Source organism: Lissotriton helveticus, chromosome 7 (assembly GCF_964261635.1).
Source record: "Lissotriton helveticus chromosome 7, aLisHel1.1, whole genome shotgun sequence".
NCBI classification, from domain to species: domain Eukaryota; kingdom Metazoa; phylum Chordata; class Amphibia; order Caudata; family Salamandridae; genus Lissotriton; species Lissotriton helveticus.
Window position 1 is genome coordinate 1,096,880,494 of NC_136068.1, and position 19,228 is coordinate 1,096,899,721.

The window sequence follows — 19,228 nt, forward strand, 5'->3', positions numbered from 1 at the left end:
CCTAGATGGCAGAAACCTAGGCAGATAATCTTGATCACTACTAATGCTGTAAAGTGCAGAGGATTGAAACGTTGGATACATCCTAGTCATACTATTCCAGTACCAACTCCTGAGAGTTCTGATATTGAAAGTGATACCACAGATGATTCTGATTCTGAAGCAGAAGACAGAACAGAAGGTGAAGTAATTCCAGATTCTGAAGATCGACAAGAAAGTCGACATCTGGAAACTGTACCAGTGAATGGAAATCTGACAAGAAAAGACTTAGAAATAATTGAAATAGATTCTGAAGGTGAAGAGAATCTGTTAAAAGGAAAGATAACTGAGGATTCGGTTGTCTCTTTTGAAGACAAAGAAGCTGAACAAAAAGAAGTTTCAGACCAGGAGAGTATCGAAAGGCAGAGAACAAACTCTGAAGTAAGGAACAAAAATCCGAAATCTGGGAAGTTGGAGGTAATTGAGGAAGAGGAGGAGAACGAATTACCAAGTACCAGTGATGGAAGACAAAGTGAAGTTCCTGAAGGAGTGAAATTGCCGAATAGAGAAGTTCCTGAGTCAATTGAAATTTCAGACTACGAAACTGAAGAAAGTGACGTGGAAGGTGGAAGTGAAAACGGAAAGAAAAGGACTTGGAAGTCAGAATCAAATAATTCTGAACCAAAGAAGAAGTACGTGAGAAAAGCAGACTACTGGCCAGGTGGAAGATTGAGAGTCAGATTGATCAAAAAGCCAATAGAACAAGTAGAGGAAATAAGTAGTCAAAAGAGTCCAGGAAAAGAAGTTGGAGTTGGAAGAAAAATTGAAGTGATATCGAGAAAAGGGAAGAGAATAATAAGACCAAACCAGAAATACAAGTCTCCTGAGTGGACTTACTTAGTAATTCCACCTGTTATTGACATATATGATAGTAGTGAAGAAGAAAACGAAATCCAAGAAATTAGTGACAATGATTGAAGTACAGAATTATTAAATTGGCAAAAGGCTGAAGAAAATTTGTTAGTTGACACAAGGTCGAAGAAAAACTGTTTAGTTGAAGAAAACTTATGTATGACATAAGGTCGAAGAAATATTGTTTAGGGTTATAAAAGAAAAATATATTTTAAAAGGGGGGTGTATATAAATTTTAAAATTTATTTTTATTTTTGAGGCTAAAACTAACCTAAAAATGCCTTATGTTAAGGAGAGCACTTCAAAGTGTTCTGTTTTTAAAAGATGCTGTAAGATGACTCTGGTATGTCTGCTCATTTTAATTCTGCTCTGGTTGGTACTAGCTGTGATTATCCCTTTAGAAATGAATAGAGAATTACACAAAGTTAACATAACAAGTAAAGCTCTGGTTAGCCAAACTAAACATAGTGCATCTGCAAAAGTTATTGATCATCAGCCTAACTTTCATCAAGATAAATCAATAGGTGATTTTTCAAGTAATACATTCACAAAACTATTGAGTGAATATGTTAAGGTAATGAATGCAAAAGACTGCTATGTCTGCGTTAAGTTACCTGCTTCTGTTTCTGAGGGAGTAACATATAATATGCTTCCTCTCACTTATGCTGTAACATGTAGTGTATTAACTAGTTTATTTTATCAAACTGGACGTTTAGAATATTACTATTCAAATTATGATGAAATTTTTGCTAATGTTAAGATTCATAATGCTTTAAATAAGCATAAGAAAGCAAAACAAATGAGAGAATATTTCCTTGTTACTAACGAACTCACATATGAGTATGCTTACAAGAATAATCTAACATGTAAATTAAGTGCTGAAGGAAAGAAATTCTTGAATATGGTTGAGGAGAGAAGAGCAATTTATAAGAGGAACGAATTAGTCAAACAGACTAAAACTGCTTTCTGGCAGAAAGAGGATGAGAAGTTAAATGGTAAAATGCTTGAAAATATTGCAATTCACATAGACAAACCAGTTAGTGGAAAACTTTGCATTAGAAGAGATAATACACTTTTTGATAATTATTTTGTAGGTGCAAGTAACTGTGAAGATACTTATCAGATTATGGGAGGTTGGGGATTTAAAGGTGGGAAAGATCCTATCTTTCCTGGGATTTATTTTGTTTGTGGTGACAAAGCCTACTACAACCTTCCAGACCATTGGTATGGAACTTGTTATGTGGGAATTGTTTTTCCTAAAGTGTTTCATGTTGACAGAGATTCAGAAGGATTGTTTAAAATTCATAATTATGTAAATAGAGCTAAAAGAGAAACTTTTACTGAAGTTCTGGGAGATATTTTTCAAGCTGTAATACCTTTTGTTGGTATAACCCTAAATGCTGGGAGAATTAGAAAATTGTCCACTATAGTTGATAGATTATCAACTGACACTGCTGATGGATTTCAATTAGTGAATGTTGAAGTTATTGCAATTAGATCTATGGTAATTCAAGACCGACTTGCTTTAGACATACTCCTAGCAAAAGAGGGAGGAGTCTGTGGCATTTTACATGTCCAACATTGCTGTACATATATACCTGATGAAAGTAAGAATATTGAAATGTATATTAAGAATATTACTCAAATGCATTCAGAGATAATTCCTTTAGAAGAAGAAGATTTTACAGGGAAACTTTCAAAAAGGTTTCAAGCAATTAAAAACTGGTTTCATAATATCGGAAGTTCAATTCTTGGCAAGATTCTGGCACCTTTGATTATAATAGTATTCATTTTTATTTTGACCAAATTAGGTTGTTTGTTACATAAAAGAAAGAAACAGTTGAAGGAAAAGAAAAGAATCTATAAACTCAGAAAAGAAGAAGAAAGAGAGATCGAATTACAGGAGTTACATAGAGAGCGTCATGTTAATTGCAAAGATTATGCAGAAACAGACTTTTAGGTTTACTGATACAAATGAATTTGAATCGATTTCTTAAAAATTTAATTTACCAAAATTTTGAGTGCTGGTGTGGTGATTTGTTAATCACCAGATGAGGGAGTTGATGGAGCGAGATAGAAAACAAAATTTTGTTTAAACTCGCAAAGTCACATTTCCATAACATGAATAATAATATTAATGATTTGTGTTATGTTATGCTAATACAACTTAGATTAAACTTTACACGTGGGGGGACTAACATGTGTGCTCATAAACGTGCATAAATGTTGCATCTTTTTGTTCGTGCAAAATAATAAAATAATTTATTGTTTTCGTTTTTGTCATTACTAATTGCTGCAAACTTAAAAGAAGCATGTGCTTGTTTTGCTTTTCCTTGTCTGTGTGATGTCATTTCTACTATTCTAGGTGCATATGGGTCTCTTGGAAAAACGGAGACTGGTAGATATAAACGCTGCTTTATTTGTTTGCAATGGCTAGGTAACATTTTGATTAATCGGGTGGGTTAATTAATTAGTAAACCATGGGGTGGATACAGAATCTACTTTATTTCTTACATTAATACTTTTCTTGTGTTTGTTTTATACTAGAAAACATAAGTTGCCTGCTTTTGGGCCTAGTCATTTGAACCGCAGAAAAAGAGCTGACATATAATTCTGCAGAAAGTCACGAGACGCCCATTCTGAATTAAAACGTTTATTGAAGCTGCATTCACAAAGCAAAAACTGATGAGCTGACATCATTCTGTCGGACATGGCCAAGGTCGAAAGTGAACATTTTGTCAGTCCTTAACTTGGCATCCGCGGAAGTTGTATTGAAAGTCTATGGACGCTGCGAGAATGACTTAATACATTTGTTGCAATCTCAGGAAGCTTCTGGCTTCACGTGGAAGAGACAATGGTCTTTATGAGACATGATTTAATGGAACTTTTTGAGAAACGGGTGACATGTCACTTGTCACTCTCAGCCAATGGGACGTCGAGGATTTCTGAAAATTTTCCTTTGCTAGTTTAGTTAGCGTAGAAAGGTATAAAAAGTCATACCCTTAGAGTTGGGCTGGCTGCTGCTTTCTGACTTTCCGATGAGGGTGATGTGCTGCTGGACTTTGCGTGGAGCACGTAAGAATCCTCAAAGAACTTTACTTTAATTTCTATCTATTTAGCTCAGTTAGGGAATTAGGTTTTAGAAATGCTAAACTTTATATATTTTCTTTAAAATTGTTTCATTTGCTTAAATAGTAATTTTCTCATATTTCATTATAATCATGCTTGCATTATTGCTAATAAATTTCATTCATAAAACTTTCAACTTATATACCATAATTTAGTAAATAAAATCTTACTTTTGACAAACAAGCTGGTCTTGGTTATTCAGAAGTGTAGGTTACTATTAGCTAGATCACGTCGCCTATGGTGGTCGTTTAAATGGTTGGGTTTTATTCTAATGACAATATTCTTTCTGCAAATGTATAAATATGTATATAGTTTGTAGATAATGTGTATATAGATTTATTCTGACCACCTGATTCAGTAGGCCCAAAATATATCAGGTTTATAAATGGGTCCATATTTAGTTTAGAATTTTGTTTATAGGTTATGAAGTTGGGTAGCGTTGTTTATGATATATTTTCTATAGCCCGCTGGATCAATACATACATATATGAGATAACTATTAAGGATTCCAAATAGGCAAGGAATTTGAGAAATAAAAGAGGCTACAATTTACAATTAACAGACAGTAAAAAAAAGAGGTTGGAAATCAGCAGTCTATACTAAATTGGCAGCCAGAGAGGCAAAAACATTTGGTAGGTATATTAGCAGCTGAGGGTTTGTGTAGATGTTAAACCAGTGACGGAGATTTGGAGTACATTCAAACTTTCTCTGGAACATTTCAGAATAGGCTAAGGTCCATCTGAATTTTGCATATTTTAAATAATTTTGGGATTTGTCTGTGTGTCTTGCACCCGGTGGGACATCTGGGCCATCCTGTTTTGTAACTGCACAGTCTTTATTCTCCCATCACAAATTCTACGTACTCCTCTTTTGCCCCCTACCCCCTCCCCCTCCACCTCGTGCTACTTACTTTCACTGTCTACAGGGCAGACCAACGCTACAGTTATGTTGCTGACCTGGAATAATACTGTTTAAAAAAAATCTGATTGAAGGTTGATGACACAGCGCCGATGAATGGTTATGGGGTATTAAAACCTGTACTGAAGGGGTTAAATGCGTGCAGGGAGCTGCATGCATTGCGAGGCAGCAGCCGTTGTAATGCACTCTGTCCCCGCGCCCTTCTCTCTTTTTATTATTATTAGCTTGGATTTTTACTGAGTTTCACCAGATGCAGTCCACGAGTACAAACAACACATAAAAGGCAATCAAACCCAGGAGCATAAAAGACAAGACTACAGTAATAATATAAATCCATGGTCCAAAGGCCCCAGTGTCTTGAATGTGCGTTTAGACGCACAGCTGATGCCTCCAATCACTGCGCAGAGACGAGGCCCTTGTCAACATCCCTGCTTAAGTACGTACCAGTCGCTTACATTACGCGGAAACCGCAGGCTGCTTAGGCAAACACGTAAAATAAATGCAAAGCAAGCACTCTGCGTTCTGCCTGCTACCTTTTAATGGGGCCCGATAAATCCCCTTGGGAGTCGGTGCCGAGTTAGTTTTACACTTCTAAATATTAATTCCAGCCGAAGAGCAGCTCTGCGGTTTCGCTACTCACCTCTCGGAGACAGTGCCAATCCGAGACAGCAGCTCTTTCATCTTCGGGCCCTCCTTGGCCGCGGCGCGCGGAGGCCGGGGCCTGTCGACGCCCCGGCTCAGGCGGCAGCCCATCAATCTGCCTCTCGCGGACAGCAGCAGCAGCAGCTCCGCGTCCCCTGCACGGCCAACAAACCACAAAGGAGAGAGGGCATTTAACGCTAATGATGCACTGGAGCAGCCTCCAATTCATGGCAATCTGCCACGGCGCTGTGCCTACGGTAACTTTTTCATAGGTTAAAAATGACAGACAAACGGTTAACATCCATGACACTTCATCTGCAGTAAACGCGGCCTGTGAGTGACCTAGCGGACGTTGAAAGGGCAGCACGTGCAAATAACTTCAGCAAAAACACAGGCTCTAAAACAGACTAGCTTCCCTATTAAATGACATCGCAAGTGGCCCAAAACTGTTTTCTTAAACTATTAATATTTTTTAATTGTCAATGGACGTGTAACCGGTTTAAAGTTGCCACTCGACCAGTACTAATATAGCAACCCCATACATGTTTTCAAAATATTAACACCAACAGCAATATAGCATAATAGTATTTATCCCGTTCAAGTTACACATCTCTCTGAGATAACGCTACATTTTCATCCGGACCATGAGTGTTATTGCCATTCACCAGATAGCTGTCAAATTTATTTAGGCACTCTCACACTGGCACATACCCTTTCAGCCTCCACACATCAACCAAGATGGATGCACCAAACATTCACTCATGGCATTGCTTGACTCCCCTGTTTTTGGACTACGACATACCCTCACGTCTAAAGTCTAATTTCCGGCTGGAATTCGTTTACGTGGGTGACTGTTGTTTTAAACTGAAGTAACCGTTTATAATGTCTTTATGTATTCTAACCTATTCAACGCTGCTTTTGTAAGTTGTTTGCATGTAGAAGTATCTGTTCTATGTCCAGCGCTCAGGCACTCTTTTAAGACTTTTTTTGTGCTATATAGAATGACAAAATAAATACATATCTTGATTTGTCGCAACCAATGCCAGGGTAACAAACACTTAGAGATATCCTTAACTCTCCATGTCTTCCCGTTGTCCCAGTAGCGTCAATCACGTGGACATTTCTTTTGGGGTGCCAACTGTTTCTTGTAGCTGTCCCAACGCCATTGTCCAAAAAACACAGCATTATAGGTTATGGCTGAGTGTTCTTGAGTAATTAACTGTGTGGAATTTTAAACTGCACTAATCTAACATTTTCTATTACAGACACTTATCTTGGACACATCAAAGTGCCTTGCCAGTCACTTTCTTTATGACTGCAATACCTCTGTCCTTGTTATTTGTCAATTTTACAAAAGCATTCATGGTATTGTTTGTCAATGCTCTATATATCAATTCGACTGCCTTGTTCCCCATTGTCTCTGTCAGTACCCGATTATTAGGAGACGAGTTATGTAGATATATCCTCTCCCTTCTAGACAGCAATGCCCACTGCATTACACAATTGAAAATATTTACAACATTAGCTATGTGTTCCTCGCTCAGTTGAGCTAAAGCCAGCATTGCTTTCCACCCCCATATATCGGTCTTATTCTAGATATACAACCTACACCACCAGAGGTTTAAATACAGGTTGCATTTTTACGTCTTCCACGAAATTCTCAATCCACTATGGGGATTCCATTGTTCTTTTCCCCTTCCATCCAATATCACTAGCTGCCTTTTCCCATACCTTCATTAATACCTCAGTCAGAGAAGAGAATCGTGTTGATGTGTCGCTGCCATGCAGGTAATGCACACACCCTTTCAAACCCATTCTGCATCTGCCCATCCTAAACTAAGGGCCATCCTGTGTTATAAACACCCATCCGCTTATTACTGCTAAGCAGGGTGCCGAATAGTAGTGATGTATATTAGGCAATGACATTCCTCTGTTGTAAACCACTTTAAAAAAATGTTTTTTATTGAAATTCCGTAAGTCCCACCTGGCCATACGGAACCCTGTAATATTGTTTCATATGTAAAAGAAGGCCTCTACGGCCCAGAAAAAGACAGTATGCAGAATATATACAGAAATCTAGCTAGCGCAATGATTTCATATGGCATTGCCATTCCCCAGCGTGCTGTCTCAACTTTAGAAATGTTCAAGCAGCAGCTTCAATTTATGATAGTAGAACCTTTGCAAGTTCCTTGTAACTTACACAGCCCACTAAGCGAAGCTATCACTTTCTCTACGAAATGGGGATGCTGTGCTTATCAAAGGTGGCCATTCACCTATTGGGATTATGTTGATTTACCTCAATACAAAATCCAGACAATGGGCCATAACTTTTGACCAATTTTTAACACTCCCTCTATGATGTCATCTGAATTTTTTACTTGCAATCAAATATCAGCTGAATATAATTGAACCCTATCTTCCCAATCGGTACTCCCTCCAAACTCCGGATTAGTATAGCTTTACAAATTCAGCAATGTCCCAAAACTGCTGACAGCAAGTAAAGGGACATTCTGGCAGCTAAAGGCACTACCCTAGCTCAGTTTCCCCATGGACAAAACACGTATGAAGGGGTTTAGATGTGGATAGCTGCTTTAAGCAGAATGCAGTGTTAGAGACTGAGATTAGCCAACATGAGACAATCAAAAGAGGACTAGAGAGGAGCAGGCTAGTAATGCCACTTCCACACTGTACACTTCTAGGCCCTATGTAAGCGCAGTATGAATGCAATACAATCACAGTGGATGACAGAAGGTTGTAATCGTAAAGGCCACCTTGGAGTCCAAATATCAGCTCGACGATTTCTACATAAAACGTTTATTCAGACACTGTTATCAAACTGTAAAGAACTATGTTGAGAAATTCTAGTTCCTACACCCTCAAATAAAACAGCTGTGGATTAGCTGCCCCCGTTAGTCATGGATGTGATACTGCAGCCCCAGCTCGAAAACCTATATAATGTAATTTAATGCAAGAGTGAGGAGCACATCAAGTGACTGCTCCAGAACCTTGTTCGCTTTTGCCCAGCGCCTGCTGACACTGGTCAGATCTCCAGAGACCCATACTGGAAGTAAAGGATGCAGTTGTGAGTTTGATGGATCGGGGAATTGGAGATGATGACCGAGTTATAGAGGATAAGACTGTTAAGAGAATCGTGGACAGAGATACTAGTCAGTATGGTGCAAGGGGGGCCAGGATGGGAGGAGCCAAAAGGTATAGAAAACTCCAAATACGAGATGGTGCATATAGGTAAAAAGACAATGGAAGCTAGGGAATGATGTACAGATGGACAGGGAAATCATGCATGGTGAAGGGAGCCCTGGTTTCCCAGAATGAATGGTAGGAAAGATTAATTGAAAATGCAGATGAACACAGCAACTAACTTACAGAAACAGCTAGATGGTGTGGGAGGCAGAACCAGTGACGCATGCTTGGACATGAGGTATGGTAATGGTAGAGGAGGCAACCTCAAGCAGCCCTCACTCGAACGCATTCTGAGACAGGACAACTCACTCCTTTAGAGGATTTCTTTAGGGAAGTAGAAGAGTCATATTGTTGCTCGGAAGAAAAAGTACCATGCCCACAACCAAAGGTTTGCCACAGAGATACAGAGAGATAGAGTCACAGAATTGGCAGGGGTGACTGGAATGGCTTTGCAGCTGTACAGGAATTGGAAGGTGTAGGAGAAGGAAGTGAGTTGTTGGCTATATACGACTGGATGGTGATGGGAGTGTAGCTGGATGTCGTTGGGTGCCTCATCTCGATGGAGTAGGTCGTGTAATGTACCTTTTGACTATGACTTCATGAAATGTGGGAGAGGATGGAGGAACAATCAATCTTTGGAGCAGTAGTGATATGTGCAGTGTATTAGTGGCACAGAGTGGAAAAAAGAGCCAAAGAGTGGCAAACAGTGGCAAAAAAGGGGAATAGAGTGGCAGTGTAGAGTGGCGAAGAGTGGAGTAGAGTGGCGAAGAGTAGAGTGGCAAAGTGGAGTAGAGTGGCGAGGAGTAGAGTGACAAAGAGTAGAGTGACAAAGAGTAGATTGACCAAGAGTAGATTGACCAAGAGTAGAGTGGCCAAGAGTAGAGTGGCCAAGAGTAGAGTGGCCAAGAGTAGAGTGGCCAAGAGTAGAGTGGCCAAGAGTAGAGTGGCCAAGAGTAGAGTGGCCAAGAGTAGAGTGGCCAAGAGTAGAGTGGCCAAGAGTGGAGTGGCCAAGAGTGGAGTGGCGAAGAGTGGAGTGGCAAAAAGTGGAGTGGCAAAAAGTGGAGTGGCAAAGAGTGGAGTGACAAAGAGTGGAGTGGCAAAGAGTGGAGTGGCAAAGAGTGGAGTGGCAAAGAGCTGAGTAGAGTGGCGAGGAGCAGAGTATCGTGAAGTATTATGGACTGGAGTGGAATAGAGTGGAGGGTGTAGCGTGGTGGAGCGTGAAGTGGAATCAAGTGTCATAGAGCTGTGTCCTGGAGTGGCATAGAGTATAGGGGAGTCGTAGAGGGAGTAAAGTCGTAGAGTGGAGTGGCGTAGAGTGGAGTAGAGTCATATAGAGGAGTGGAGTGGTGTAGAGTGGCCTGGAGTGGAGTGGCGTATAGTGGCATAGAGTTGAGTAGAATGTAATACAGTGTAGTGTAATAGAGTGGTGCAGAGTAACGTACAGTATCATAAAATGGAGGGACATAGAGTTCAGGGGCGTAGAGTGGAGTAAAGTGTCAGAGTGGAATGGCTTAAAGTGGCATGTAGTGCTGTAGAGTGGCATAGAGTGTCATCGAGTGGAGTGGCTTAGAGTGAAGTGGCCTATAATGGAGTAGAGAGGCCTAGAGTGAAGTGGCGCAGAGTAAAGTGGAGTGTGATGTAGTACAGTATTGCGTCGTAGATTTAAGTAGAGTGGAGTGGCCTGGAGTGAAGTGGCGTAGAGTAGAGTGGAGTGGAGTTATGTTATGTTATGTTATGTTATCCGGATTTATTACGCGCACAGATGCCCCAGCAAAGGGGCGTCCTGGCGCGAGAACAGAACTTAAAAACCGGACAGAAAGAAAGGAACACAACACAGCACAGCAAAACTACGGAGCTAAAGGAAAAAGGAAGGTTTTAACTGCCTTCCTAAAAGCAAAAAGCCCCTCGATGGCACGAATATGGACAGGCAAGGAGTTCCATAACTTGGCGGCAAGGACTTGAAAAGAGCGACCGCCAGTCCTGGATCTCTTAAAACGAGGAACTGTGGCAAGGTGGAGAGCGGAGGACCTCAGAGTGCGAGCTGGCACATAGGGAGAGATAAGATGCTGGAGAATCTGAGGGGAAGAAAGTTTGAGGATTTTGAAAGTCAAAATCAGAGATTTAAACTTTATTCTCTGTGCCACTGGGAGCCAATGGAGATTGTAAATGGTTTTCCTAGCTGAGCAAAATTTGGGCAAGCCAACCAGAGCCCTGGCGGCGGCGTTCTGAACGCGTTGAAGGCGAGAGAGCTCAGCCTGGTTGACTCCAAGAAAAAGAGAGCTAGCATAATCCAATTTGGACAGGATCATGGCTTGCACGATAAGCTGACGAGTGGGAGCGTCAAAATATTTAAAGGTGGACCGAAGCTGACGCAAAATCCCAAAACAGGATGCAGCCGTCTTTTTAGTATGGGTGGAAAAACTCAAATGAGAGTCAAACCACACCCCAAGATTTTTTACTTCAGTAACAGGGGTAGGAGTGGGGCCGAGCTCTTGAGGCCACCAGCTATCGCCCCACAGATGAATTTGCTTCCCCACAATGAGCACCTCGGTTTTCTTAGCGTTCAATTGCAGGAAATTGTCATTCATCCAGTGGGCCACAGATATAAGTCCCTCACGGAACTTAGCTGCCTCGAGATCGGAAGCCCCACTAATCGCAACCGCCAACTGAGTGTCGTCTGCGTAGGACACGATGGAAAGGTTCCCACGCATGGCGACATCAGCTAGCGGCTGGACATAAAGATTAAATAAAGTGGGGCTTAAAGCCGATCCCTGTGGTACTCCCTAGGCAGTCGCATGTGGTTTAGATTCAAAGGGGGGAGTGATGACCCTGAAGGAGCGATCAGATAAAAAAGATCTGAACCATTCAAGGGCCAACTTATCCACCCCGGCCTCAACCAGACGTTGGAGTAAAATGTCATGGGAGACAGTGTCAAAGGCGGCACTTAGATCAAGAAGCACAAGTGCCGCCGTATGACCCGAATCCACCAGCATGCGAAGGTGTTCAGCCATGTATAGGAGCGCAGTCTCGGTACTGTGACCGGGCCTAAAGCCATTCTGCGTAGGATCTAAGATATTAGCAGAATGGAGATGGTTTGCTAGAATGGTATTTACGTGAGCCTCAGTCAGTTTGGCAGCCCACGGGAGGAGAGAGATGGGGCGGTAGCTTTCAGCTTTTTCGGGGTCTAAAGTGGGTTTCTTCAGTATAGGGATTACCTGTGCCTGTTTCCAGGCACAAGGTACAGAACCCGAGGACAGAGACAAATTAATAAGCTCACAAAGCGGGGGGAGACAGAGAGAAGGAGATTCCCTGAATTGTGAGGGCCGCAGAGGGTCTTTAGGCGAGCCTGATTTCACTCTGATAGCAAGCTTATCAAACTCTTCTATGGAGAGCTCTGGGAGGTAGGATAGTGACATAGAGGTTTTAGCAGTAGCAGTAATACATTGCCGAGGGCCAGTAGGGTTGGGAAAAGCACGATAAATACCTTCCACTTTATTGATGAAAAAGGTGGCCAAGTCCTCGCAATGAGAGGGAGAGCAAATCACGGTAGTAGAGGTTCTACAGGTGGCAAGATCTTTCAGAGCTTTGAAAATAAGTTTGCTAGGATTGTTGCTAGCACTAAACTCACGAGAAAAATACGATGCACGGAGTGTGATGAACTGGAGTGTCAGAGTGGTGTGTCGTAGAGTAGTGTGGTGTAGAGTGGAGTGACGTAGAGGGAAGTGGCGTAGTGTGGAGAATCTATGGTGTGGTAGTGCCAGGAATGAGATAGTCATAATCAAATCTAAGGTGTTAAAAGACGTTCAAAAGACGTAGGTATCTAAAAACAGGATATATCCAGATTGGATACATCATCATCCAGGACTAAAAGTTCTTTGAAGCAGTTTCCTGAAAATCATACGAAAACTTACAAGAGAGAGATCCAGCATTGAGTCCGTCATTCCGAGGAGCAGTGAATCAATTCTCTAGTTGTTTCATGCCTTAGCACGAGCCAGCCCTAGATGGCAACACGCATGCGTGAAGGCAGAGCTGCGCACTTCAACCGTCACCTGAGAGAAAACTAGTGATGTCTCTGCTTCGCTCCTGACAAAAAGCGAGCTTTTGACAAAGATTTGTTCTCGTCCATGATATTTCCTGTTTTTGTGTGTGCACTTAGCGGGTAATTCCTCCTTTTTTCAGAGTGCTTCGAGAGAGGTATTTGCAGTTCTTTTCTTGTCAAGGAAGTCATGAGGAGAAATGCATGTTCATTGAGTAAGTGGATGCCTTCAGATATCAGTGTAACTATGAAAATTCTAAAACGAAAAACATTATTGAAAACAGAACTACCTGAGAATTTCAGTTACAATAGAGAGACTCATTCAGAGACTTCTTTCGTGTTATTTTATCCAGGAAGAGAGAGAGAACTATAAAGCTATATAGAGTCTCAAGAACTTGGTGAAAAAGTCCAGTACAATGTATACAAGTTGGAATATTGTACATGACGTGAGGAGTATTCTTCTTGCTTAACATCTACCAATTCAGAGAGAAGCTAGTCCATAGAGGGAACAAGGCAGAGAACAACTAGTCATTGTTAGAATATTTAATGAGTGATAGCATTTGTTAAGTTTTATTTCTGTATTTGTGCTTATCAGTCATATGTTTGATTGTAGATGCTTCACAACTCCACCTCCCCAGAAAACACATGCAAAAAGGGTGTAACAGTGACAGGGGTGAAGAATAACAAGACACAGAGAGAAGCACCATCATCCTCTGAGGCAGTCTCTGTTTATCCCCATCCCCTTTCCCCCCTGCAGGCGCATGATGGGAGTGGAGTTCACAGCTCAGTACTTGTAACTGTGGAGGTGCATTGGGAGTAACCATCTATTCCTGTGAAAATCGTTGGCACATGGTCGTTCTGACAGATAGCGCCCTGCCATTACATAAAACACATTTTCAATTGAAATGACCATTACATTTGCACATACAGTTTTACTGATAGAACGATACAGGGCACAAACAATATATGTAGAAATGGCATCACCTATTGTACTGATTTATTTTGATCATGTTAAAATATTTATTTCCACCACACTTCCAAATTTCAAAAAATGTCTTTGATTTGTACTTTCCCAATGCTGATAAATTCTGAAATATTTGCGAAGTTCATTTACAGACTTCTCTATTTTGCTGTGTGCTAGAAAAAACCTTTTCTTTCCCAGTACAGGCAAGTTGTCACATAAATCCTCTAACTTTGAAGTCAGAGAAAGAAAAGTAAACACCAAGCTCCTTCGGAAGACAGAGCCTGACATCTGACCTATGTCTTTGAAGCACATCAAATGTGATAAGATAAGAACAACATTTAAAGGCCTGTTTACAGTAAGCAAGGACTCATGGAAGAATACAAGGAGTGATGGTGAACAAGCTTTGCTCCTCAGGAGGGACGAAGACATGCTGGATAGCCTAAAACAAATAAAGCTAGAAAATATGAGTTACACATCACAAAACCAATGGTAAGTAATGGGCGGAATGCATTCCCAGGGAAGCTGCCAAAGACTAAGACAAATGGCTAAAACTCAATAAAGACAAGACAGAATTGCTCATCTTCGGGACACCAAATCTCCATGGAACGCTGTCTGGTGGCCCCCTGAACTAGGACCTTCACCCACTTCGAACGAACATACAAGCAACCATGGCATCATCCTGGACAGTAAGCTCACCATGAAAAGACAGATCAATACAGTTTGTCTGCCCGCTTCCTCACCTTTTTCCTGCTCCACAAGATCTTGATGTGGGTCCTCATAGACACCAGGTGGACCGACACACAGCCGCCTGGACTACGGCAACGCACTCTAAGTAGGAATCACCCGCCCCTCCTCAAGAGACTGCAAACAATACAGAACTCAGCAGCCAGACTCATCCTAGACCTCCCTAAATGGACCCACGTCACCCCCCACTTCAAGAAGCTCCACTGTTGATCCACACTTTCAAAGCCCTCCATAACCAGGGAACAGTTTACATCAACCACCAGCTGAACTTCCACCTTCCCTCCAGACACCTACGCTCCGCCTCACTCTGCCTCGCCAACACCCCCGCATTTGCCACAGCAACAATGGAGTACGCTCTTTCTCCTACCTCACTACAATGTCCTGAAACAACCTTCCACTTCAACTACGGATCTCATCCTCTCCGCTGGAATTCAGAAAAAGACTCAAGACCCGGCTGTACATCTGAGACCCCCTGCAGAAGCACTCTCAGCGCCTGGATACCTTCACTGTTGATTAGCCGCGTTCTACAAATACAAATACAGATTGATTGATTGACTGATTGATTGTCTAGAATTTAAGGTTTTGCATTCCCCCTGTGAGGAACAGGCCAACCCCTTTATCACATTTCAAGCGAACCAGAATAGAGGTGAAGGGGGCAGCACAAAGGAGCATTCAGTCGCGTGAAGGGGCAATGTTAAGAATGCACACCGAGACCCACCATCCTGTTACGTGCCGAACACGGGAAGATCTGATGCGTTGGAACATTCTCCATCTAAATATTATGGTCTGAATAGCCCTGTTTAAAATGAAGGTTCTCCCTAGACTGCTCTATGTTTTGCAAAACTATCCTACCTATATCCCACGTGAATGGTTTGATACAATGCAGGCCATGGGACGCAAGTTTATCTGGCCGGTAAGGTTCCCATGTGGGCCTGCAGTAAACGACAAATGACAGAGGATGGCAATGGCTGACATGTGGCTGTATTACTAGGCAGTGCACCTTCGTCCTATTAATGACTGGCTGCGTGGAGGGTGGAACGATCCAGCCTGCAGAGGCAAATAGGCTCTGCTGGTCTTAGACAAGGTAATTGGCCTCCTGTATAGAAATCCTACCCCCCCCCCTCTCCCCGAGATAATACAAGCTGCTATTTGTGCATAGAGAGACACGTTTTGCTGGACTGGGTGCAATCATAAACTTACACTAGAAACTCTGCTGTGGGAGGGTAGGTAGTTGGAGCAAGTTTCATCTTTGAGGGGCTTCCGAGGCTGGGACTCTATAGCAATCTCAAGAGTGTGAGATGCTTGGGAGAAGGATCATATGAAATCCTGTCAAGACCTTAGATCTGAGTTTCAGATCCCAGCCCTTTCGTTATCTTCAACTTCGCCATGCCATCTCCCCATACCAAGCTGAACTGGATGATGTCACTGAGTGCTGCGTCCTAGAATCAAAGATACTTATGAGACATCTGGGCGTGGGTGGGATATCTCAAATATATAAATCCCTGGTTATCCACTCCCCTACAACGCTGGATTATCAGAAGGTTAAATGGGAGAGCTGGACAAAGCTGATTGGAGAGATGCACGCTCCATGTCTCCTCGGATCCTGGCGATATCCTCAATACTCAGTCGCATACAATAGCGATATCTCCATTAATCCTATTTATCACCACATCACTTATGAAAGGCCAGCAGTCGCAGCTCTTCCACTCGCCCTAGTTGTCACTAACTAAGGGGTGATTCCTTCCATTGGTTTGGTCATGCTCGGTAATTCACGCCTATTGGTCTATCATTCTCAGTACCCACTCTGCGGTGGTGGGGGTTCCCAGCTAGTTGAATCCACGCAATATATTGTTGCGCATCATGGAGGATGTTGGAGGGCCCAGGGGAAATAGAGCTTTCATTTTAATCTCGGCACACTCATAGCAAAAGCGATATAGCTTGCAACTGGACATCCCTCACAGCCACTGCTGTTAGAGCCTGGAAATGAGGCACGGACTGCGTGGCAAATTGGAAGAAGCAACATATGAAGGGAGGGGATGACCTCCGAAGAACATTAAAATATGGAGTAAATGGTGGGAATTTTGTGGTCTGGTTGGTTAATATAATGCATTGGTGCAATATGGCTTATCCCGGGGTTGGTAGGGCATTGCGGCTATGGGGGGATCTTATTTCACACTGGATTACTGTGTATCTGTTTGTAAACTGAGCAGAATCATTCTGTGTGATAACTTGCTTTTGAAAACAAAAAATAAAATCTTTCTATAAACAAAATACAGAATCTACATAGATTCTGTAAAAGAATGACCCCATTCTTTTACTTGTGCCCCTGATGACAAAGAGTTCAAGACTCCACTCTTTGAAATAAATACGATGAATTTCCAACATGTTGAAAGGCATGTTTGTTCCACTCCCACAAGGTCAAACTCATTCCTGCCTCCTTTATTTCCTAACACTGCATGACTGATTATGCTATCTTAATGCAACATTTGCTGGTTTCAATGTGTTCTGAAAAGTTTAAGCCATCCACTCAAAAATATGCACCTCTAAATTTCACTCACCTGACATTAATTTTAATTAGCCCGCATAACAAATCAGTGGCAATGTTAAACACCCAACAACCACCACAGCAGTGCTGTTTCACGCCACACTCGTGGAACACCTGGATCTGCAAGAACCTATTTTCAACCAAAGACAGTACCAGTACAACAATTCTGTAAACTGCTATTTAAATAGAAATGAAGGCACATTACAATGAAGTACAACAGCTGCAAGATTTACTACTTGGTTCTGCTTCATTTTCGCTGATCGCCAACATACAAAATGATACCGTGTCCTCTGGAGTTTGCCAATGAAGAATTATTCAGGATTTGTAGATACGCTTAATGTATACTGGAGTCATTTATACTGGAATGCGTACTGGATTTCCTATCGAGCTAAATGTCATTGTTACGCCTACATCTGTGTTACCCTACACTACATACACTTGAAACTATCAGCCTGATTCATCAAGAAAGGAAACAGCGACTCTCAACTAGCGAATCACAGCGAATCGCAAATGGAAAGGCGCAGATCGGAATTCATCATAGATAGCGAGTAATCTAAGCGATTCGCACACGGGCGCTAAAATCGATAGCGAGAAAATGAAATCGCCGAAAAAGTCGCAAAAACCCAGATATTCCGTCTCTATTTAGCGCCACGCAAATCCACATTTGCGACATCTCGCCAGTAGCGAGAACTCACCAACGGGAAGTCGCTTTACGAGCGCCGTGATGACGTCGCAACCAGGAAGCAGCCAGTTGCCACACCCATTCTGAACTGCGAGGCTGACCGCGAGTCTGCAGCGAAACTGAGAGCTCCTACCGGGACACCTCCAAAGTAGCGCTAGTCACCCTTTAGCGACAGTAGCAATGACAGAGGAGACTGCACCCGGGCCCAGTGACAGCGGGCGCAAGAGAAAGCTCAAGTTTACCGAGCCGGAGTTGGAGCACCTCATCGAGGGAGTGGTTGAAAACCACGCTAAACTCTTCGGAAAGGACTCCCGGAGGGTGCCACAGATGGAGAGACGTCGCATCTGGCTAGGAATTTCTGCCAAAGTGAACGCTGTGGGCGTGACACACAGGTCACTGGACGAATTAAAGAAGAGGTGGTACGACCTCCGAGGTCGTGCCAAGGAAAGGGTGGCAGAGAGGCTGGGCGAGACATCTGGTACTGGGGGCGGAGACCCTACTGTCCCTCCCAATACCCCCATGGAGGACCGCGTGGAGGACACCCTCGAGACAGAGGCATGCATAGGTGTCACCAACCTGGACTCATCCCGACCCAGCCAAGACAGCCAAGGTAAGTGGCATGCGACTGCGACCCTGTCCCCTACCAATGGCCATGGCCCTATAGCCTCCCATATGCATTCCAAGTCATACAAACAATGCACATGAGATCATGGCCACAAGCAATGTCGGACATGTACACTGCCCATAATGTAAAATAACCCCAAAGCAGCCAGACGTAACCCAAAATGAGCTATCGCTAAGCTGTACGTGTGACAGATACATGGCATTAATGTAAGTCCAATTCCCCTCACAGGTGGCGGCGACTACAGCAGCGACAGCGACATGCTGCAGATCGCTGAGTCAGAAGAGGATGCGGAGGAGGTGCCAACACCAACACCTCATGCACCATCAGGCGTAGCCCCACACACCGCAGCCAGGCCAACACCAACAGGTCCAGCACCATCATTGGCAGCACCAATCCCTGCAGCCAGGGCCAGACCAACAGTGCCAGCAACATCCGGCGCTGCACCTAACCCTGCAGCCAGGGCCAGAGCAACAGTGCCAGCAACATCCGGCGCTGCACCCAACCCTGCAGCCAGGGCCAGACCAACAGTGCCAGCAACATCCGGCGCTGCACCCAACCCTGCAGGCAGGGCCAGACCAACAGTGCCAGCAACATCCGGCGCTGCACCTAACCCTGCAGGCAGGGCCAGACCAACAGCTTCAGCACCATCAGGTGCTGCACCTTTGCCAAGCACAACTCCACCACCCGTGGCACCATCTACTCCTGGTGCATCAACTGCGGTGACTGTGCACACACCCACTGTGGACAGCCAGCAGAGCAGCCATGTCAGGGCTTCCCACCATGACACATCACACAGCAGCAGGAGGGGGATGGCTGTGCGCAAGCCAGGCATGAGCACTGAGCGTCGGATGCTA

General features: G+C 43.2%; 1 protein-coding gene across 1 annotated transcript in view; it reads right to left on the reverse strand.

Moving 5' to 3' along the window:
- FAAP100 (FA core complex associated protein 100) overlaps window positions 1–19,228 on the reverse strand; it is a 308,450-nt gene that overhangs the window by 108,315 nt on the left and 180,907 nt on the right. Inside the window, exon 5 of the mRNA XM_078654230.1 lies at window positions 5,576–5,732. Within this exon, the coding sequence (XP_078510356.1) occupies window positions 5,576–5,732 (157 nt within the window). The remainder of the gene's footprint in view (window positions 1–5,575; window positions 5,733–19,228) is intronic.